The sequence below is a fragment of the Mustela lutreola genome, chromosome 14, assembly GCF_030435805.1.
Source record: "Mustela lutreola isolate mMusLut2 chromosome 14, mMusLut2.pri, whole genome shotgun sequence".
Classification (NCBI taxonomy): Eukaryota; Metazoa; Chordata; class Mammalia; order Carnivora; family Mustelidae; genus Mustela; species Mustela lutreola.
In genome coordinates, this window is record NC_081303.1 from 2838509 (window position 1) to 2861848 (window position 23340).

At 49.4% G+C, this 23340-nt stretch overlaps 1 protein-coding gene, 1 long non-coding RNA gene and 1 pseudogene across 3 annotated transcripts in view; 2 read left to right on the plus strand and 1 right to left on the minus strand.

Annotated features, from left to right (window-relative positions):
- Positions 1-1278: 1278 nt before the first annotated feature.
- Positions 1279-1427, minus strand: LOC131815441 (U4 spliceosomal RNA; annotated as a pseudogene).
- A 6878-nt stretch (positions 1428-8305) lies between these two features.
- PRRX1 (paired related homeobox 1) overlaps positions 8306-23340 on the plus strand; it is a 73601-nt gene continuing 58566 nt past the window's right edge. Inside the window, exon 1 of one of the 2 annotated variants that reach the window (XM_059146783.1) lies at positions 8306-9662. In XM_059146783.1, coding sequence (XP_059002766.1) covers positions 9422-9662 — 241 coding nt within the window. In that variant the 5' untranslated portion in view covers positions 8306-9421. The remainder of the gene's footprint in view (positions 9663-23340) is intronic. The other variant, XM_059146782.1, reaches the window with a different exon arrangement.
- LOC131815128 (uncharacterized) lies at positions 16689-22681 on the plus strand. Its single transcript, XR_009347585.1, has 3 exons — positions 16689-16860; positions 19164-19225; positions 21222-22681. It is a non-coding gene; the product is annotated as an uncharacterized LOC131815128 (long non-coding RNA).

A 23340-nucleotide genomic window follows, 5' to 3' on the forward strand; every position in this document is an offset into this window, starting at 1 on the left:
AGTCCATGTTTGCTTTCTCTGATATCTGAGCCACCTATTTCTGTTGTGTGTTGTTTCCCTTGGTCTTGTTTCTGAATATGCCCCCTTTTTTAAAAGAATGAAATGTTAGGCATTTTATATGAAAATTATAGTGACTCTGGATGTTGTATACCTTAACAGAGAATTCAGCTTGTCTTTGAAAGCAAAAGAGAGGCAAATCAGCTCAATTCAATGGGCAATGAACTCAATTTTGTTCAATTCAGTCTGCATCAATTTGTTTGCATTCTTTAGGGTATAGTTTACTAGATCTCCTAACAGAGAGCCTGAAGTATTTATTGTGGCCTCTTCTCCCTAATATGCCATGAGCTTCAATTTTTATCTTCCTGCCCCTTGTCAGGTTGCCAAAATGTCCGATCTAATTTTTATTCACATTGTGCTATGCCTCTCAGCCTTTTGCCTGGTTCAACTTAAATACCTTGAGGGGACAGACATGTGGATATTGGTCTCATTTGTCTCAGCCTCCCTCCTTTATGAAAGCTCAGCAGTCCCAAACTCAAGCTTATCTTCCTTTAATGCCATTCCATTGATAAAGCTCTGCTGGAGTCCCTGCTTCTTAGCAGGAACTTTCTTCTTGTTCTTGTTCTATGCCAAAATGTGGCAGGCAACCCAAGGATAAAGGGGAGATGGACAAAGTTTGGTTTGTCTCAAAAAGCATTCTTCTCTGGAACATAATCATTTAAGTCCTAGTTGCCTTACAAGCCCTCTGATATTTGGGGTGAGGAGGATCTAATATTTCAGATTTTTTGGGCTGCTCTTGGTGGGAACATGGTTGGTCTGCTGCAAGCTGCTGCATCATGGCCCAAAGTGGACACTATCACTTTGTGAACTATCATTGAATATTCACTATTTGCCAGGCATTCTGATGGATCCTTACCTATGTTATCTTACATTTTTTCAGCAGTTCTTTGAAATGCTGAAGCTCAGAAGGACTAAGTAACTCACTTGAAATCTTTAAGACAGAACCAAGGAATCTACCTCCCTGAGCTGCTAAAGCTCTACTCTTCTCTCATGCTAGGCTCAAAGTGGGACATAATAGCCTGTCTGGTAAGGTTAAAGATTAATGGTCATTTGGTCCAAAATAACATAAAACCAGATATTTGAGATCCTGTATAATAATTTTTAATGGGGAAACTGAGACACCTGATAAATTAGAGAGATCAATAAATCATACTCTTCAAATTTTGAAAGAAATAATTCAGACTTCGAGCTTAAAGGAGCAGCAGATACTCAAAGGAAAAATTCCAGGAAGAGGAAAAGATTAAAAGGCGAGTGGCAAAAGGAAGTTTAAAAAAAAATCATGTTGAGAAAGATGGTTCTGGTGTTTTAATTAGCAATAATCGCACCTCGGATAAACCTCATTGGCTATGATACTGCCATTGCACCAAGCTGGTTCTTGTGTTTTAAATGTGAAGCTGGACACCAAGTTCATGAAAAGTAAGGGTGTGTATTGTATAAAAAGGTGAATGGTGACTTAAAATGTTGAAGTTAATAGTTCATGAGCCGCAAAGTGTTGAAATAATACGTTATTTCAGGTCTTAAAAATTTTTTAAATGTGTAAATCCCTTTCTATCAATTCTCCTCTCTTCTTCTGTAATGATAAAGAAGCAAGAAAAGAACTAGTCTTATTTGCAGTCATGGCTTTTATACTAAGTTCCTCATATACATGTCATCTCACAGCAAACTTTGGAGGTGAGCAAAAAAAAATATGGCCCTGAAATTTCTTACCGCTGTTTGCCATGGAGCAGAACTTAAGATGAGCCAAATCCAGGTGGGTTTAAGATGATAAAATATATATATATATATATATATTTTATATATATATATAAATATAAATATATATATATATTTATATATATATAAAACAAGGAGAATAATACATATGTATACCTAGCAAGTGTAACTGGCCCATAGGAGACGCAGCTAGGCTCTTTGTTCGCCTGAAGCTGGTCCTAGAGGAAAGGGGAGAACTGGGAGAAGAGAAGGGTAAGCCCCGTTTGGAGAGATTTGCCCAAGGACTCTGGAGAAGAAAGCAGGTGGAGACTGGGCTGCACTTGGCTCCAGATTTATGAGAGCAGCAAGCCAAAGAAGGTGATCCAAAGTGGCACACCCACTGGGTAGGCTATAAATAAGCATTAAAGTCAACTGAAGGACCTTATGGGTTTCAACTCAGCCCGACTTACCCAGGCCCAAAGCATTTTGTAGCTCTCCTTTAAGAGCCCACCCACTTTTGCTTGGCTTAGAAATAGTGCTCCAGGACCCAAAAGTCGGGGAGCCTGCAGAGGCAGAAAGCCAGCCTGGGACCTCAGCTCAGATGTCTTGTGAAGGGCCAAGAATCTAGTGAGCAGGCAGGTCCTCTAATTCTGAGTGTGATATGAGAAGCCACCAGGCTTTAGCTGTTCTGGGGCAGGAGGGAAGAGTCCGCAGTGGTTTCCCTAGCAGCTCTGTGTGCTGCTGCTTGCCTGGAACTGTTCCCAGTTTGAAGCATCTTCATCACATGCATTTGCCTACCCTTGAGGGACCTTTCTAAAATGGAAAGACAGCAAGGATTTAGCTTCCAGTTTCTTTGTGGTGCCCAGAGGAACCTAGCCTGGGCTATCTGATCCTAAGGGAAAGAGCAGATGAAAGAAATCAACATTAGTTGAGTAAGGACTAGGGTAGGACTTCTTTCTTTTGTCTTCTTAATCCTCCCAACAGCCATTTGCCCGTTTGTGGTAGGTCTGAGTTTTCCTGGTTTAGAAAGCCTCGGCTTCCTCAGGAGAAAGAAGGTGTAGTACCTGCACATTCATGTTTCCTCTGAGGGTATTTCACAAGGCATTTTGACTACTTGTTGTGTTTTATATATTGGAACACACCATAATATCACAGCTGTGCACGTCGCCTGTTCATTTGCTCTGGTCTTACTTAACCTTCAGGACCATCAACCATCCCTTATAGACTATATAATGACAGATTAGATGCCAGCTATGTAACGTAGGCAGACCTTCATGATAACCTGGATAAGCTGGAGTTGGGGTCAGAGAGAGAGGAATTTGGGGTAACTCCTAAGTTTCCTGCTGGGGAAAGAGGAGGGGCATGGAGAGACTAGGCGAGTTTGGTGTTAGACTTGTTGAGTTTAAGGTTCCTTGATGAATGAACAAATGTCAGCAAGAACAGAGTTATCTTTTCTTCTTTCTGGGCTTACTATATGCTAAGCCCTGTGTTAAAGGGCTTGCATACATTCTCATTTAATTCTCACAAATATATGTCAGGAGGGGCCATGATTAGCCCTATGGGAAAGAGGAGTAAACTGAGGTTTACAGAGGTAACTAAATTGCTCACTTTGCCCAGCGTGACAGTAAGTAACAAAGCTTAAACTTTAGACACTAGACTCATTGACAAACAAGTGGTAGTTAACCTGTGAAAATCTATGAGATCTTACAGTAACAACCTGTTCAATGGAGAGGATGGGGAAGATGAAAGGCAGAACCCTGGAGAGTAGCAACATGTAAGAAGTGAGCTGAAGAAAAGGAATATTCTCTGAAGACCTCCAGGAGGTCTTCAGAGCAAGAGAGGACACCAGGAGAAGAAATTTCAAAAAGAGAATGTTCAGTACTGTTGATAACAGCTGAGACATTTAGCAAAATAAGGTCTAAGAGTATTCACTGAGTTTGGCAATGTGCAGATTACAGATGTCTTTAGCTAAAGCTGGCCCGGTGGTGCGTGCAACGTTAGTGTCAGTGGTTGGAGGAGCAGATAGCCTCTGTGAAACTGCACTGAGTCCCAACTGAGTATGTTGGACTTCCGGCCTATAATAGGATGGGCACGTTACCAGTGTACTACTTGGAAATGTGTTTTAGTCCTACTGTATTTCATTCTTGCAAAATTTCAATATCACTCAATAGGGCTCCTGGATGGAGGTGGGAGTCAATGGAGGGCACTCACCCATGCAAGGCAGGAATGGTCCGACAATGCCACTTACGATTACAAGAGCCAGAATTGAGGGTAAAGGAGAGTTTCTTTCAAGGCTGGCATTGAGTTTCCTTCTCAGAAACACTACAAGCCGGTGGGCCTGTGGAATTATCTTGCACTTCTCTGTTTTCCCCTGTCTCATCATTAATGAATATATATTGGATTGTGAACCGTGAGCAGGAAAGCATTTCTACCCCCAAAACATATTATTTGCATGAGGGTGGTATTGTCTTGCTTATGTGTCATGGAGCCGGTGACCTGTCACATGTGATTATCGTGTCAGCTTATGAACATGCCAGGGAAGGCAACTCCTGGTTTCCACCTCAGAGGGGAAGCTTCTTAGGGTGGGCGCACATTCTGCTAGCCAGATGAGGCACGGTTCTGCCAGCTTCCTGTGCCAAGGAAACCCTGGACAGTAATCAATACCAAACCTAACTATGAATAGGACCACCCAAGGGCACATGGCCATAAAGCAAACCTCCTTCCCCTCCTGCCGGGCTCTGATCTCTCGGCAAATTCCTTGCTAGTCCCAGCTTTGTTCCCACTTACTTGTGGAAGAATCCAGAAACGGGAGTTATTTTTTAAAAGGGTGGGGCCGAAAGAAGGGTTGGAAAGGCGCTCTTGGATGCTGGAAGGGTCATGAGGAAGAGGGTTCTGGTTACTGACATCACCCGGAGCTTCAGATTCTTAATAAATACGGATTGATGGATGGAAGTCAAAGTGAAAGCCAAGGAAAGACCTACACATGTTCAGAGATTTTGAGTCAGAAATGCTCTCCTCCCAACTCTTCCCCAAAGGAAATCACACGGGGAAAGGAAAGTAGCGATTAAGGAACTAAACAGGCCACAGCGTTCTCTGGGGCCTTCTAAGTTCCCAGGCCAGACCTGCTGCCTGCTTGCTGGGACGGGCATATGCTCCCAGCCACAGCTTCCCTTCTCCTGACATCTTTTTGCCAGATGGTGGTTCTTCAATTCTAGAGGTACTTGGCCCTCCTGGTTCCTGCAACCTGAGCCGAAAGAACTTTGATCCACCAATTTCCCCCTCCCTCCACCTCTCTAGCGAGCAAGGCCTGGCGCCTGGACTGCAAGGAGAGGCCAGGCAGCCACCTTGGGCATTCTGAGAAGGCCTCTCCTGCCTACCTTTGTGTGCCCAAAGTAGAGCACTGACGCTGATTCTGAGGGTCCCTGAGAGCCTTTTCCGCCTGGCCAGCTAGGTACAAACCCATGCTTTTCACCATTTATTGGGTGACCAGAGCTCTCCAGTTGGTCTTGAATCTCCCTGTAGGGTTATCCGCATAGCTTTCAATTACAATCCAGCAAATCCAGAATCTCAGCAAATTACAAATGTTGTGTAAACATAATCAGGGTGTGGATCCAACCCACTAGTAATTGTTAATAGAAAAAAAAGGAAAAGAAAAAACCTAAAAAGGGCTAAAAAAGCAACACCAAAAAAGCAATTCTGCTGGGCTTCTGCCTTGGGGATTTATTTGCTTTCCTGGGGACCCTCCCAGAGCTTTCTTCCAGCCCACCCTGCTGTCCGGACTCCCCGCGGTGATTTTGGCTGAGGCTGAGGGACTCTGGGACTTGGCCTCGGAGGCCAAGGGGTGCCTGCCTGCCGGGGTGCAGAAGGGCCCCTCGAGCCTTCGGAGCCTTCCTTCCGCTCTCCCGCGCCTCCGCAGGGTTCCAGGAAAAAACGCTCGGGGTTGGTGAGAGGGGATCCTGCCGCTTGCCTCCAGACCCTGTCCCAACACTGGCTTCTCCCTTTCCCTGGACACCTTGTTAGTCTGACCCTGAATTCGTTTTCGGGCTTGGAAGACATTCTGCTCACCCCTCCCTCCCCAAGGTCCGCAAAGGCCACCCCAATTGCTGGAGGAGGACCCCCAGGCTGGGCCTTGAGAGCCTTGGTGGGAGAGCTGCGGGGCCACGGCGGAGCTCACCCAGAAGTCAGAGGTATTTGAATTCTCAGCCCCAGCAGCTGAGGATTTGGGGGAAGAGTGCATAGAAAAATTTATATAACTTACACACAGATACATATTCGGTCGACAAATGTTAAGCAAATGTGTCTGATGTTTTTGTTGAAACGGCGTCGTAGTTAGTATTGGTAGGACTGGTTGACATTATTACCCGAATGACAAGTGGATAATGTTAAGGGAGTGCCTGATCCCTCCCGAGAACACGGCGAGTGCGAGCGCAGACCTCCGACTGTGCTTCCCAGGAGGGCCCAGCTCTGATCTCTCCTCCCTGTCGCTGCCTCCCGGCCACTAACCAGACTGCCTGGCGGCCCTGCAGGGACCAGGCCGCTGTCTCCCGAAGGCGGGCTTCCCGGACTGACGGAGAGCCTGGGTCTCCAGCGGAAGCGCGGCGCGTCCTGGGGTGTCCGAAGCCCCTGGTCTCTTGCCCAGACCTTTGTCACAAAGGGCAGTTCGGTCAGTGTCGGGACAAAAAGAAACGTTAAATTCGACTGTCAGCGAGGGTGGAGGAGCAGGGCGAGGCTCGGGCCCCGTGCGGGTCTGAGCGGGGCCCGCGAGCCTGCAGGAGGCTGACCCGGCTGCGGAAACCGGCGCTGCCTCGTTCGGCCTGCACGGAAGGGAGGGCCCCTCGGCCCTTTCAGCCCAGCCCGGCCGGCGGGACCCCTGGGGAGGACCTCTCTGTGCGATTGAGTCGCGTCCCTTCGAGCGAGCGGGTGGCACCGCCACGTGTGCCGCCCAGCGGAGGCTCGCGCGCGGCGGTGCGGGAGATCCCCGCGGAAGGCGTCCGTCGCCCAGCAGCACCCCGCTAGCCCTGCCGCTCGGCTCGCACCGGCCCAGACGCGGACAGATGTTTACTGCCTCGAGCCCCGACCGCTGGGGAGACGGAGCGGCGGGCGCGGCGCACCGCGCGGCGCTGGCGGGGCTTGGGGCTCCCGGTCGGGGGTGCGAGCGAGCGGGGGCGGGGGGCGGGTGGAGGGCGAGGGGGTGGAAATAGGAGCGGGGAGTGGGTGGACTAATGATGAAAAAGTCTCCTCCATCCCGGCTCCTTAATTAAATGCATGGAAAGAACCGCGCGAGCACATCTGGTTTCAATCTGCAGCCCTTTGATGGCATCAAATGTTCTTTTCCCAGATCGGGGCTGGGAGTTCTGGGCTAACTATGGCCGTTTGGAGCCCAGAAACCATTTACACACACTCGGACCCTTCTTTCTCTCCAGTCGAGCCTCTCGGCTATAGGAGGGAGAAGAAGGGGGGAGAAAAAAAGTCTAGTAATCAAGCCAGCGGGAAAGTATGTGTGTGTGTGTTTGAAGAACATAAAATGCCACAAATAAGCACTTAATATTTTACTTACTCGTCATATAGTAACTCATTTCTAATGAGACTATTAAAGCTGTTACCAAATTCCAACAGGTCATGAAAAAATCCCTCAGCACCTCTCTGTTCCTCGTCAAGTTAGGGCTCGGCAGACGGGCGGCAGGGCATTATCCCTAGACGTGGGAGCTCCTCTCTCCCTCCCTGTCCCTCCTCCTACGGCCGCTCCCCCGCCCGCCCTGGCACCCGGGTCCGACCCTGTGCTCAGGACCCTCGCCTGGCCACTCGCTCCAGGAATGCCCCTGACTCCTGCGCATCTGGGCAGCGCGACCCTCCCGACTCCGCGTTGTCGCCTGGGGAAGCGACCTGGGCCGCACGGAAGAGGTTACGAAATTGGCCAGGGTGGGAGGAGGGGGGAGCAATTAAGCTCCGCTCCTCGAGTTCTTTCCTCCAGCTAAATAAATATGTAAATTTCCGACTGCCCTGGCCCCGGGATTCCGAGCGGCGCGAGAGACTCGAATCGATTCGGCACCTTCCCGATCGCCCCGAACCTGCCTTCGGTTCGCGGAAGAAGCGTGGGAGAGCCTCCCGGTCCTTTCTGACATTACTTAATAGCTGTCTCTACGGAGCCCCACGGAGCCTTAATTTGCTTGCTCTCGCCTTCGTTCTCTCTCAGACACTCCCCCACCCCCCAAAACTGTTAGCACGACAGGAAACGCTAAAGAAAAAAAGGGCAGAGAGAAGAAAATTTGATTGAGATAGTTGTGGATTTTTTCCAACAAGTTTCCCCGCAGCTGTTATCAAAACATGCAAATGAGTTTTTCCAACAGGATCTTAAACAAATCTGGAGGAGTTAATGCCCAAGCAAAATAATCAGCCCGTTTGAAGTGACTGTGGGTTTCAGTTTGTCTTGTCTCCCCGCGATACTATTGCAGGGAATGATAATTAGACCTTTACTTTACAAGTCCAAGGGGCTCTCTCGCTCTCTCTTCCCTCCCTCTCGCTCCCTCCTCCCCCTCTGGCTCCCTCCCTCTCTCTTTCTCTCTGGCTCAGATGTTGGCAAAGGGGGTTTTCTTAATCAGACTGTTTTTTGGTCCGAAGGAAAGGAGGAAGAAGGAGATTGTGATGGAGAAAGGGGGTCTGTAAAACGTCAGGCACCGCACAAAGGCTTTGCCACGTAATTACAGGCTCCTATTAAGTCGAGATCTGCCCTCCCAGGGGTCTCCAATTTTCTTGTATTCCCTACAAAGCCTCCTCTGCATGCCAGTTTGTGCCTTTTGAAGTGCCAGAGAGCTTCTTGATCCAACTGAGAAGGAAAAAGGAGCTCAGCGAGAAGAGGGGGAGAGCGAGCGGGAAGGGAAAGGGGGAAACCCACCACCACCCTCCTTCGGACTCTTGAAACCCTTTTTTTTTCTTCTTACGAAAAGTAAAGTGAGAATCCTGCTCTCCAATACATCTGCAAGACATCACCCTCTCCTCCTGAAACTTTAGTCACTCCTGAGAATCCACAGGAGTGCAGAGAGGGGGAACACGTTTTCTTGAAGATGTTTTAAAGCTGGAACAAGCCTTCTTCTGTTGGTGCTTGAACTCTTGCCTGGGAATAACTTTTTTAACCTTGAAAAAAAAAAAAAACACTTTGATTCTTCTCTCCCACCCCTTCGTCTCTCTTCTTCTGTTTGCCTAACTCCCCCGCCCTGCTGGCCTCCCCTTTCCTTTCTCCCCCTTAGTATTATTTTTAGTGTGTGCGTGTGGACGCGTTTGGAGAGCTAGAAGGAATTTTTTTTTTTTTCTCCTGACTTGAACATAGGGTGACTTTTTAATTTTATTTTTTGGTGTGGATTATCTCCTTGGACCGCGCCGGGCTTGGCCTCAGGAAAGCAACCGAGGCTGTCGAAGGCTGTTGGTGCAGAACGCTCGCTCTGCAGAAGGGGGTCCCCCGCCCTCTTTCCTTTTTTTTTTTTTTTTTTTTGTCCTTAGCCTCCTTCTCTCTCTCTCTCTCTCTCTCTCTCTCTCTCTCTCTCCCCTGCTCTCGCTCCCGCTCTCTCTCCACTCCCCCCTCTCTCTTCCCCACTCGGCTCCTCTCCCCCCTCGCGCCCACAGCGTTTGGTGTTGATTCGAGCGGGAAGAGGGGGGTGGGTGGGATCGGAGGGAGACCATGACCTCCAGCTACGGGCACGTTCTGGAGCGGCAACCGGCGCTGGGCGGCCGCTTGGACAGCCCGGGCAACCTCGACACCCTGCAGGCGAAAAAGAACTTCTCCGTCAGTCACCTGCTAGACCTGGAGGAAGCCGGGGACATGGTGGCGGCGCAGGCGGACGAGAGCGTGGGCGAGGCCGGCCGAAGCCTACTGGAGTCGCCGGGACTCACCAGCGGCAGCGACACCCCACAGCAGGACAGTGAGTGAGGGACGCATGCCCGCGGGAGTGTGTGTCCGCGACCGGGGTCCGGGGTCCCGGCTGGGCGCCCGGAACCCTCCCGGACCAGGGAGAGAAAGTCGGGGGCGAGGAGAGGTGGTGTCCGTGGCCAGAGGAAGGGCCAGGCACACGCGGGGAGGAAAGGATGATGAAAAGGGATCGCCGAGGGTGCAGCCGGGGCGGGCGCTACAGGGAGTCCCGAGGCCCTGAGGTCGAGCTTAGGGACTCTGTCCGCGGACGACGCTCGCCGAAGCCGACTGGGTTGCCCCTCAGCCCCGGGCGAGCCCCGCGGCCAGGTCCTCCTGCCTGCGGGGCAGCCGTACTGGCAGGAAAGGAGGGGTGGAAAGTTGGGGAGCCGGCCCTGATCGTGAAGGCAGCGGATTAACGATGCCGAGTTGGGTTGGGAGGGCTTCTCCCAGGTCTCGAGCGTGTGGGTTCGGGGGCAGGCGGGGCGGAGAGGCGGAGGGCACCGCGCACAGCGCCGGGACCCGCGCGGCTCCTGCGGCACAGCGCGCTCGGGGCCCCGATGGCCGGGGCGTGCGGGAGGGGCCGCGCGGGAGCGCCCAGCCCCAACCCGGGATCCGCTCTCCGTCCTCTGCTGTCGCCGCGCTCCACCTGCACATGGGTTGGAGACCCCCCGCAGAATCAAAGGTCCGTGCCCCGGGAAAACTCGGGCAAAGCAAAAGGGGCGTCCTTTGGGGTGAAACCCGGGCTCCTGCCCCGCTCCGTCCCGCACAGGAGAGATGCGCAGGGAAAGCGAGGACTCCAGTGCCTGGTCTGGTGTCGCATTCCACGAGCTCTCCCTATTGGCCCTAAGTCCTCCCAGAAAAGTTCACGCAGTCTCCCTTTCCCATCCCTCGGGACTGATACCGTGGCCCCGCGGAAATCTCGACTGCGTTGTTAACCGCGCCTTAAAAGGTGGCGGCAAGTGGATCCATGCGTTCTGGAGTCTGTTACAGACCTGTCCCCTGAATCAGCCCAGGTGACGTGGGCCTTGGTATTTCCTCCTTGAGACTGCAGGAGTCTGCACTTGGCTGGAAGTTTTTTAAATGAGGCAAATTCTTTTCCATTTCATTATTTGTAGACTGTTATTTTGTCTTCAAATTTGGAACCTGTGAAAACAGGAGATCCCCGAGGCATGCTTTCATTAAAAAAAAAAAAAAAAAAATTGCCAATATCAGACTCTCAGGAAATAGTACGGGAAGGAAACCGGACCCAGAGACAGCTGGAAGCAAGGCCCTAGCAAAGCTGTGGGAGCCCAGCAGCAAGCCTCAATGAAAGGAGAGGCTAGGAGATCCCCTCTCTCCCCAGGCCGCCCGCCCCTTGCCCGCTTCCCCAGGTCCAGGCCTACAATCCCCTCAGGTTTTGTTTTGTTTCCTTTTGTTTTTAAAGCCAAAATTGAACTGGAGTCAATCCCCCGTAGGTATTCCCAGAGGCAGAGGGCGATGGGGAATTTGGACAGGGTCATCTGGCCTGGCCTGGCCTGTCACTAGAGAAAGGCGGCTGCTCTGAGGAATGAAGACCTGGTGTTCCCAAGTCCCGCGTAATGGCTGAGCACAGACGCCGAAGCTTCCTTATTGGAGATGTTGGTGCTGCGAGGGGGTGGGGGAGAGGAGGGTGGTTCGAGCAGCACGAGCTGCCCACAGCGGGAGTTAATTGTTTGCCTAGACACTTTGAACTCCGGGAAAATGCACCGCGAAATAATGGGATTGTTCTTAAACGCTTTTACTAGGGAAAATTTAAATGTGCAAAGAGGGGGAGAATAGTGTTCCGAATCTCCAAGTGCCGATCGCCCAGCTTCACTGATTTCTGCACTTTCTGCCGGTCTGGTTTCGCCACGGTTATTTATCAATCACGACACTTACCACTGTTGGGAGAACTGGAAGCCGGACCCACAACAGAAAACAGGGTCGTGAAGAAACGACTGCGTAAAAGACGAGGGTGGGGCGGGAGGGACCAGCCATTGTTGCTTTACCCCTAAAACAAGCGGGGGGTGCGAAAAGCAGGCTCACGGGGGCCACAGCAAGCCCGGCGGGCGCCGGCCCTGATGCGCGCGGGATGCCGACCGTTCCTGCCCTTTGGCTCCGAGGAGACGCCTCGGAGAAGGGAGCCCGGGTTCACGGTGGCCTTCTAGTACGGACCGGAGGACACTGCGCTTGGAGGCCGGCTGGCGGGCACCCTGGAAGCTCAGGCGGTGGCGGGGAGGCAGCCCAGGGTTGACTCCCGTGAAACCCAGGCCTGGCGTGGCTAAGGTCGCGCCGTGCACGTGGCGTCCGCGGGTATGCGCGAGGACACGGAAAGGGCCTAGGCGAAGTTGGGGACCATGTGTTGCAAGGGAAGGGGATGAAACCTCCGGGTACCTGCCTGATGCAGCCTTAGTGCTTGCATCTCCGAGTTTCAAGGAGTAAGGAGGCCTGCCTAGTGGGGAGTGGGCAGGGGAAGGAAATTGAGGTTAGGATACCAGCCAGGAAAAGGATAGTTAAGGCAGAAGGATGGTCGACAGACCCTTCAGAAGGAGGTAGCAGAAATGCAGACCCAGGTGGTGGGGACAAAGTGACTGACCGACACTTGGGAAACCCGGTAGGCCTTGCTTTCATGCGATGGCGGGGGGCCTCTTCTAACAAAGGGTTGTTGCTTTAAAGAAGCGATGTTTTCTCCAGCTCCTCACTCATCTCTGAGATGAGGACAGGAAGGTCTGGTAAGTGGGGCACAGGGTGTCCAGTGGGGCACAGGGTGTCCAGTGGGGCACAGGGTGTCCAGGAGGAGCCTTGTCCTTAGCCCTTGCGCCCCCCCCCCCAGTCAGGTGTTGCCGAGGGGTCTGTTGGGAACTACTTGAGTGAGGACGGGCGGGCCCTGCTAGGCTTCCAATCTGCGGTGGACAGGGAGGCTCAGTCTGTGAGTCAGAGAGGAGAGGAGTTTTCAGTCTTCGGGACTAACGTGGGGCTCTGGACCGGAAGGGGACAGAGAGCCACACTGAGAGTCAGGTGCCCCTTACGGCCTGCTGGAGTCTACCCCCGAGGGGGAAACCATAATCTCCTTTGGAAAACATGGGAAACACATAAAAGACATGGTTTACTCTTCCAACTCTATGGAAAGGTTCTTAGATTTTCTTTTCAGCCGAAATTAATGAGACATATTCCATCTACACTCATGCTGCAGAGTTTCCAGTTACCACCTGGCGTGATCTTAGCATGATCCGGATGGGAGCTTCTGTCTGCTCTCCCTCTCTGCTTACCACAATTCTCTTTCCCCTTGGTTCAGGCTCATTCCACTTTCCTCTCTGTAGAACGATCCCTCTTCCCTTTTACTGGTTTTCCCAGCCCAGTAAATGTCTCAGACTTCTGGGTTCAGATGCCTTAAGTGTTTAAAAGAAATGGTTCTTTAACTGTTAGGAATCCTGTGGCTAATGGGGGAGTATGGGGTGTGAAGGGGGGTAGAACAGGGGAAGCCTGGGAGAGAAAAGAGGAACAGGTCATAAAAATAGGCAGACCTACTCCTAAGAGGACGGTGCATCTGCTGTCATTTCTTAATCTGAACTTCTGCAAACTCTTAAAAAAAAAAAAAAAAAAAGCTCCTGCTTTCCACGTTCCCAACCTCTAAATTAGTGAAACCAGATTGTCCTAATAAGACCTTTTGTTGGAAACACATGTAGTCATAAAAAGGTAGACGGAAAGTCAATTAGACACGCGTGCACACACGCACACACTCCCAAACCAGTGCTAAGTGTGTACCGGGGCACAGCTGGGCCCCGGGCCTTTGGCGGGATGCGAATGCAGAACGGCGGCAAGGGAAATCGATTTGTCACAAAGGGAGAGGTGTAAACGCGGCGCTAAGGAATCCACGGCCCACAGTCCTCCCACCACACTCCCCGGGCCCAGCTCCACCAGCTCTCCCCCACCCCGCCCCCCAGAGGTAAGCCCAGGGAGCTGGAACATCTCTAGGGGGCTCCCTAAGTGGGAATACACAACAGAGTATCAGTTTCCCTGGATTTTCAGCATTTCTAACACCCAGGGCACCCTTAATTTCTGCGGCAACACCCGGGGTCCTGGAATCGGTGCTGGCACTCTGAATTTGGGCCTCAGTTATCTTGATTCAAAGGGGAGCCCACAATCTATATCATTTTAAGGGTAGCCTAGAAGCTTTTTCTCTTTACAGGAGGCAATGAAATCCAGGATGGAGGTAGGTCACTGAGTCCCCCATGGTCGCATGTCAAGTTCAGAGAAAAAGAGGTAAATCTTGTTTATATCACAGGCAGGAGCAGGGCACTGGATGGCCTCCTCTTAATATTTTGGAAAAAATGGACCATCTGGCAACTCCCACCCGCATTGGGTAGAAGGGCTGCTTGGAGTGGGATCTGAGCCTGTATAGTCAGAGGCCCCAAGCAGCCAATACTCACTAGGGCTGCAGATCGCCCAACTCTAGAACAGTGAGCCCCTGCCTCCCCTGTTCATTGCTCCCAGGGAGCCCTTTCCAAGACTCCGGAGCGCCTCTGCCGCTCCTCAGGTGTCACGCAGCCCTGCATTTTGGCAAAGCAGCTTTAATGATCCCCCACATGCTTAGGTCAGAACATAGGGGCGTCAGGCGGGCAGGCGTGGATCACAGGGAGCCCAGCAGAGCCTTCCTCCTCCCAGGGGCATCATTTTAGATTTTACCGCAGGAGTGAATAAATCCTCTCCAACCCAACAAGATGTCACGCACACCCCTCCCCTGTGGAAAAAATCACAGCATCTTCAGAACCAAAGATACCTTCCTATCCTACTGGCTCCAATCCACTCTGATCCGAATTTTAAAAGGCGCTCCCCCCACCAGAGATCCTTTCCCACTTTTAAACGGTATCTGTAGATTTTCAGCTAGAGGTCCATTTGATTTTTATTTTAAAAGATGTGTTTCTTTTACAATCCCGCTCCTGTAATACCCTACTTACCTGCTCCTTCCTTCAGCAGGGCCCACCGCTCCCAAAGCAGGCCACTAGCTCCAGGAGAACTCAGCTCCTTCGCAGGAGGGGGGCCCAGGGGACTTGGGGACTGGGATGTTGCAAATCTGTGCGTGCCTACGTGTGCATGGCTATCCCTGCATGGCTCCTGCTCCTGGTGGTGCCAGCTTTCAATGGTTCTGAGAAAATCTGTTTATTTTTTATTCTTTGAGAGATGGAGTTAGAAGAAGCCATAGGAAGTACTTTTTTTTTTTTTTTTTTAAATCAGGGAGCATTCTTTATTGAGGAGATGAGGCTTGCTTTTTGCTGCTGCTTCTTCTTCTTCTTCTTCTTCTTCTTCTTCTTCTTCTTCTTTTTCTTCTTCTTCTTTGCAGAGGGTGAAAGTTTCTTGGGGAAGAACTCTACCCCGAAGAAAGAGTAAAACTTGGGTGTTCAGCATCCTCTATTCAAACCAATTCGTAAGGTCATTCAAGAGGATTCTTGCAGTATTCCTCTGAGCAAGAGATTAGACATTTACAGGAAATACTCGGGTAAGGGACTAACTTCCTATGTCCACTGGGTGTGCAAACATTTACAGGACTACCTGTGCGTCCATGCCATTGTAATCTGATTAGTCTCGGCTTCCAATTCTGTTTTAATTTGATGCAGGGCCCAGTACCACCAGCCCCAGGCTTGATGTCTTTTAACTCCCTTTTCAAGGATACAAAGAGGATGTCTATGTCAACAGCATTAATATTTATCCACGAGAATTTGGATTCTTGTATTTAAATCGCTTGATGAGCAGACTAACAATACTCAATTAAAAATTAACTGGAATAGAACAACAATTTCGACAAAATGCCACAATCTCCTTTTCTCTGAATGCCCTTTCTTATTAAATCAATAAATACGGAGATACATTGCCCAGACATCTGAGGAGAGACAGTCAGTGTTGTTTGGGGGTTAGCGGGTTTGTTTTCCACCTATAGAAGTTTTTGAGTAAGATGTCTCTACTGTGGTCCAAATATGAGAAGATTCTTGGTGTGGTCATTTGTCTAACTTAGTGAGGCAGGCTTACAGAAGTAGCTGTACAGAAAACTGTGAACTATTGGTTTTAGGTTTCCACTTAAAATCACTACATCGCACTTGTCCTGGAACCACTTTTCTTGAAAAAATATTGGGAAGACGAGTACAGGGGTGATAGTCACTTCAGGGCAAGGTGGGGGAACAGGCACAAACAGTGGTTGGTGGAGGAAATTTTGTAAAAGAAAATAAAGAAAACTTGTCGGAACAAATCCATCGCACACAAGAGTGACTTCTCAGGAGAGTCCAAGGACAATCAGAATCTTACGGATTCTGCTGCTCCTGTAAAGCTCCCAGATACAGGGACGAAGTCAGGCCGAGGATTCGTCCTCGCGTAAGGGATGGCCCAGCCCTTCTGCCGCGCCGCGGAACGAGAGCGCTCCAATCCGCGAGAACGGATTTTCCCGAGGCTGATTTTTGCCGCTGTCGATGTCCCCAGACTCGGCTTCAAATGAGGAATGGATTTGAAAAATGCGTACTAACGTGGCTCCCCAAGACTCGAGTTACTAGAAAGAGCAAGGGCCGGCCCGCTGGTTCCTATCTTGGTGCGTGGAGCTGTCTGCGCGCGGCTGGACGTGTCCCTCGCGGGCGCGCGAGGAGCGACTGTGCGGGAACGTCCCGGCCGGGGCGGACCGCGCTCGGCCCGACGGAAGGCTCTGGCGGACCCTCGCCGTTGCGGGGTGGAGACTGGAGGGAGGACGGAGAGTTAATCCCGAACTGCAGTGAGGAGCAGACGTTGGACTGGACGGCCGCGCAGACGCCGGTGCCCCGCACCCCGCACCCCGCATCCCGCACCCCGCACCCCGCATCCCGCATCCCGGCTGGGACACAGGTGCCGGCTCCCTCCCCGCTGCGGCCCGCGTCTCCCCGCGTCTTCCCGCGTCCGAGGAGCGCGGGGAGCACGGCGCCAGCAGGGTGAGCGCGCGGGGAGCCAGGCCCCAGCGCCCCGGCTCTGCCTCCTCCTGCCGAGAGGGGGCGCCCCCTCCCCCGGGCCGGGGCCGCCCCGACCGCGCCCGCAGAGAGCCCGGGCCCGGCGCCCTGCAGGGCCGCCCGCGAGCAGCCAACGACGGGGCGCGCCGGAGCCGCGAGCACCCTGCGGGGCCGCGTACGCGCATGCGCCGCGCGCGTCTCGGCAGGAGCCCGGCGACAGCTGGTGGGCCCCGGCCTGCGGGGCCGCGACTGCGGGTGAGCCCCACCGCGAGGGGCGCTGCCAGGGCTCCCCGGTGGGACTGGCACCGGGTCCGCGGTGCCAGCGACGGCGCGGGGGAAGGGCAGGGTCCGTCTCCGCGCAGGTGGGCGGGCCTCGTGTGCAGGGGACCCGGGGCTTGAAGAAGGGGCAGCGGCCTGTGAGGGGCCCTGCGGGGACACCGCCTCTTCCCGGGGGGGGGCAGACACTGGCCGTCCTAGAATTGGGCCCTGCGGTTGGAGGAACCCTCTTTCCCTCGAAGGAAGGGCAGTACTTACCCCAGGTCTTGTGTGTGTGTGTCCCCAAGTTGAACTCCTGGCTTCTGCCCATCTTCCCTTTGGGGGCAAGAGTTTCAGGTGACTCACAGGACATAGGAGGAAAATTCTTAACCCCCTTCCGTAAATCTTGGGATTTTCTACTTCTCTCCTACCACACCCTGAATCTGGAGGTCACCAAGTCAAGGCAACCGTGGGAGCAACCAAGGGGCAGAAGGAACACTGTCTTCTTAGCAGAGATGGTGGGTCATGCGGACCTTCCCGATAATCTGAGCTGGGGTGTTCGCGAGCAACAGAAGGGCCAGGCCAGGGCTGCCAGGGAAATTGCATTCCCACAGACGTTCGTCTGAGAGGAGGAACATTCACCCCATTCACTTAATTTCTCATCAGTCATGTCATTATATTTTAGAGGACCTCACAGTGCTGGAAGGTGGTGTAGTTATAAATAAGCATAAAAACAGATGCGCACTCTCCCAGTACTCTAAATGTATATGGGGAGGCCAGAGCTTCTCAAAGAAGAGTCAGATACACATCTTAAGGGCCAAGGAGCCCAACTCAATCAAAATTTGAGTCAGGATATGCTTAGTTGAATCAGCTTGACTATGGGGCAAAGTGAAAGTCCTAGCCAGCACTTCGGTTGTATCTACAACCCCATTTGCTCAAGTTTCCACTGTATTTATGCACATAGATTCATGCTGGTGTGCAACAGACTTGGGAGATATGGCCCAGGCCTGGTGGGTGGTGGGGGTATCAGGGTCTAGCTTCCTGCCTTTGTCAGCCACCCTTCTTTGCACTCCTTGTGGCCTGACTGGTTGTCCCAGAGGTGTCTGCTGCCAGGAAAACTCGTGCCTAGAGACCATGGAAGCCTCCTAAATGGCATTTTCTAAAATCCTCAGAAAAGGAGAGAGCTGTTGAGCTCAATGAAACCAAGTATTTTCAAGTATTTTTCCTCTCTGATAATTCATTTTATAATAGCCCACTTAGAGACTTCTCGGAAGCAGAGGTTTGGGGAGGTGGTTACTGCTTCTTTTTAAGGTAACTCAGGAATACATGTAAGTTGAAAGTTTCAATGGAAATAGGTATTGAGTCTAACCCTTTACACCTGAGTACTGACAAGTAGCCATTCATCCAGAGTGGGAGGTGACTCTCTCTCTATTTTCTACCAGGCCTACTTCCCTAAATCCTGGTCTGGATCACAGCAGTCCTCTACCACTGGGATAGCTGCTAAACTGTTGCCTCGGCTCAGTGAATGCGTCAGTGGGAGAATCACCTCCCCGTGTCTAGGGGATCCCCTTTCAAATCCAGCCTAAGCACTGGGCCCCCTCTGCTCCCCTTCTGACTTTATACCATTTGCCTAGGAGCTCTCCTGCAGGCTCACCTTTTCTTTCTTTCCCTTTTTCTTTTCTCTTTCTTTTCTTTTCTTTTCTTTCTTTCCAAGCAGGCAGAGAGGCAGGCAGAGAGAGAGAGGGGGAAGCAGGCTCCCCACTGAGCAGAGAGCCCGATGTGGGGCTCAATCCCAGAACCCTGGGATCATGACCTAAGCTGAAGGCAGAGGCTTTAACCCACTGAGCCACCCAGGCGCCCCATAGGCTCACCTTTTCAACAATATTCACCACCTGCATACTGAAGACCCCCCAGGTTACGGCCACACGCCCCGCCTTGGGACTGCAGGTCCATGTGCCGCCACCGATTCAACATTTCCATGTGAACTTGGCAGAAGTGCTTCAGACTCCAAAACAACAAAGTGTGACACCCAAGAGCTCCCTTTGCCCAATCGGATCCTCTTACAGCTTTGCCTGTTTTTCTCTAACACAACATGGGGATACAAAACTCAGAAATTTCAGACTCATCCTGACTCCTTCCTTTCCGCCTCTGTCCAGTCCATGTCCAAATCTCAACAAGTTTACCTTCTAAAATCACCTGAATCCATCTCCTCTTAAAAATCTATAATATCTTTCCTGCATGGCTCTACCAGCCTCCAAACTAACGGGGTCTCCCTGAGTCCTTGCTTGTCCTCCCATCTATAGGTGGCGCACAGGGTGGATATAATAGATCCTCAAGGAGAATTTGCTGAAGGAAAAAAGGGCATGTGAGTACATTCTTTTACAAACATATTTTTAAAAAATCATGGCCCTCTCCTTTAGAACTCACAATCGCTTTATATTTTTTAAATTTAAATTTAATTATCATATACTATATTATTAGTTTCAGAGGTAGAATTTAATGACTCATCAGTTGCATACAACACCCAGTGCTCATTTCATCAAGTGCCTCCTTAATGCCCTTCAGCCAGTTACCCCCTCCTCCTCCCCACTCACCTTCTCTTGGGCAACCCTCAGTTGTTCCCTATAGTTAAAAGTCTCTCATGGTTTACCTCCCTCTCTGTTTTCATTTTATTTTATTATACCTCAGGACCAAATTTGTCCTGTTTGGTGTTTTTTTTTTTTTTTTTCTTAATTACCTTTCATAGTCTATATTTCCATCATGTCCCAGCAACCTGCCCATTCACACAGAGACCAGAACTGTTCCCTTACTTTTCCCTAGTATGCAAGTTAGGCTAAAACATTTGCCCATGTCCTCTAGTCCCCTTTCTGCTGCTCTGACTTCTCTTAGGAGACGTCCTTGCTCCGTACGTCTTCTTTGCAAACCCAGCCATGCCACCTTTCAAGGTTCTGCTCCTTGTGACACGTTTCTTGACTGCTTCCTTTTAGACCAAGCAAACCCCTTCCCTCGACGCTTTACTGTAGAAATAATCAGTGCTTTTTACAAGTATTGCTTAATTATTTTCTAAGTATGATATGGTTGTTAATATACCTAGAGGATTTTCTTAAGATGAGAGATTTTGAGGGGACGGGTAGGGGAGAGACATAGTCCTACTATATATAGGAAAGCTGCAGTAAGCAAATTAAGTAGGTCTTCTTCTTTTTTAAAGAGTGTGGTTCTGCTGTTTTTGCAATTTCTAGCCATGAGTAGTTTTTCTTAATATAAGCATAATGCTGAAGTGCAATACATGCTCATTTTAGAAAATGTATTATTTTACATTAAAAAAGTTTAAATTGGAAAGTAAAATCACCCATATTTCACCACCCCGAAATAGACGCAGTTTGTAGTTTGGTATTAAAATATTTCCTTTATATTTTTTATACAGTTTTTATATTAACATTCTCCATTACTGATTTTTCTTAAATTAACAGAGGAATTTTCATCCCATTTTCAAAGATTGAGTTTCACCACAAATTAAGAAAATACACAAACATATAACCCACTTGCTCTCATCAGAAAATTACACACACATACAAACAACAAACAACAGCTCCACAAGGATTGTGGGAGCTGTGACGTCACTCCCATTTCCCAGAGTTCCGGTTTCCGGTGGGCCGGCTCCCAGCAGTAAAGACCTTCAGAGTAAACAGCTTCTTTTTCTTTTCTGCTTGTTCTAGCTGGGAACCTTCCCTAGACATGAGCACATGTCTCCTTTTGAAATTGGAAAAGCCTGCATAATACTTAAAGGACATTCCAGGACCACAGTTGGAGAGCTACTGCTCAAAAAATTAGTTTTTACATGGTTTAGTAAGGAACTGCTCCATAAAACCGTTGAGGAGAAAGATGTCTTAAGGGAGTGTACATTTTCTGTTTTCGTAGATCTCTGAATCTTGACTTTTCATTTTATAAGTTTTTTTTTCTTTTTTAATGTCATAAAACTTACACAATGCTTTTGTGAAAAAGGAGAAGGAAAATGACATTTATTTATAACTTGTAGAGTGATGATCAGGTAGACTAGTGACACTAAAGAGTAGAGTATTTTGGTAGGAGAAGCACTTCTAAAAATACAATGCATTTATTAGTATATGAAAGTCTACATTGCCACAACCCTTATTTAAAGTGATAATTGCAGAGAAAATATAAATTGTTATTATGAAGTGTATTCAAAAATCATTCCCAGGCAAGTTGATGTTAAAATATTTGCCTGATGAATGCAAATATTTTCTTTAGGGAAAGTATTATTTAGTGATATAAAATTGTATAGAACAAAATCTTTAAATTATGAATTAGATATATCTTAGAAATTAATCTTTCTCTCATAGGAAGGGTGAGCAGAGAATCATAATTTTCAAGGATTAAAAAACCACACTTGTCCAATAAAAGTTTCTGCAGTTCCCTGCACTGCCTATTTCTGAGGGAAGAAAGAACGGGAACCACCCAGAGAGCTCTTTGCCAGTAACCAGATGTGCTCTTCAGCAGCTCTGCTCAAGTTTGAGGAAAGACCACAGGATGAATCCTCAACACATTTAAGAAATAAAATGTAATTTAGCTCATTAATCATGAAACTGAAATCTGCAGTTTTGCTGCACATATTTCAAAGGCTGAATCCCTCCTGACAAGAGAAACGGAACATAATATCACCGCACACTTGACTGTTAAGAGTCTGTTCTTCGTTTTCCTCAGGGAAGAAGAGATTTTTCTGGGTGTGATCATTTTTACTCAGAATATGTGGAGCACTATTTAAATTTATGCCTTTCTTATCCCCTTTCACCCCGACATTCTCCTTCCTCAGGGTGGTAAGAATATCTTTTTTCTGCTCTGTTTTGGATTTTTTTGGTTTGGAGAATCAGAGCTACCTTGAATAGCCAGGAAATTCCAGCTGTATCTGGGTAGGCCTTAAAGTCAATCATTTTAACTGACTTACTATATGTACTCAGACTGCTAGAGGATTTAATTCTTTTCCCTGATTACTTGTATAAATAATGCCCTACTTTGTCTTAAAGAATTAATAGCATTAATAATATAAGTAATGAAGTGACATAAAATAAGAAACTGCTTCACAAACTCTAAGAACATTTACCAACACTATTGTGTTTTATAAAACCAGTTTGAAGAAACAGGTGGGGGTAGTGCAATTATTTTCATTTTACAGAGAAGAAAACTGGCTTGGAGAGTTTTAGGGACCTACTGTTAGGTGACTCACGTATTTCCTTCCTGATCCTGTTTTATTTTTTTCATTTTATCCCATCATCATTGCTGTCAACCAAATTCTTGTGGATGCGTTATAGTCTAGTGAAGCAATGCTGAATTAGGAGTAGAGAGACCAGCACACCACTTCACAATATACTACCATGCTGCACAATCTCTTTTATTTCCTTTGGCTCCTAGTCTTTGTTATAAAGTGGGCAGGGAACTGCTAAACCTGTCTTCCTCGAGGGAACACAGCAGGCCAAAAGGGTACTGCATTTGCAAAAATACTTGAGGAATAAAGGGCCAATTTATTATTACACCATAGGAATCAAATGGAGATTTTTCTAAACTATGTTATCAAGCAAAAATTGAAAGGTAAGAATGTGTTTCAATAAATATATCCCCAGCCATCAAAAAGCAAGAATCTTTCATTTAGATTTAAGGCATCAGGGATTTTGAAGCATTTTACTTTGTATTTACAGAATTCCGTGGTAAGTTATGATTCTACAATTTACTTACTGGTTGACTTTAGATAACTCTCTGTCTTGATTTCCCTACCTAAAAATCTGGTACGTTAATAGCTATTACACGGGTTTGTTGCTTGGAATAATGAGGTAATGTGGACAAGGAGTGGAACACCCTACTTCTGTCCCACTGAAGGCGTGCAAGGACATGTCTGTTCTTGTCCTGCTCCCACCTCCAGAATCTCTGAGATATGTCTCTGACAAATGTCGCTTACTCCAGGCTCGGATGTATATTCAGTGTGGTTTCCCAGTCAGTGTTGGAGGCCATGTTAATGTCATTAAAACTAGGAATATTCCCATACTCCAAAAGCCATGCTTTTAAGCCTGTCACTTACCAAGTGACTAAGTAGACAGATGTTTTTGATCTATAGTCAGGAACTGATGCCTTATGATCTCTAGTGACACACATCTAAGTCACACCATGAGTGCCTGGCAGAGCTGGGAGTCTGGCTCAGAGGATCTCTCCCGTGGTCCCCTCCTTCAGGCCACCCTTCTCCTCATTAGCGTGAACCGGTCATCTGAATCTTCTTGAACTCTGAGATGGCACCAGCCTTTCATGCTTCCACTGGTTTCATCCATCAGTGCGGACTGTGCCTTCCTCCAAACCTGACCCTGAATTTAATGGAGAGTATAGGACACTGACTTCGGACCTCAGGGGTCGAGACCTCTTACCCCAGCCCTCCCGCAGCCGCTGTGTCTCCCAGAGACCAGCCGTGCCGGGTTTTCT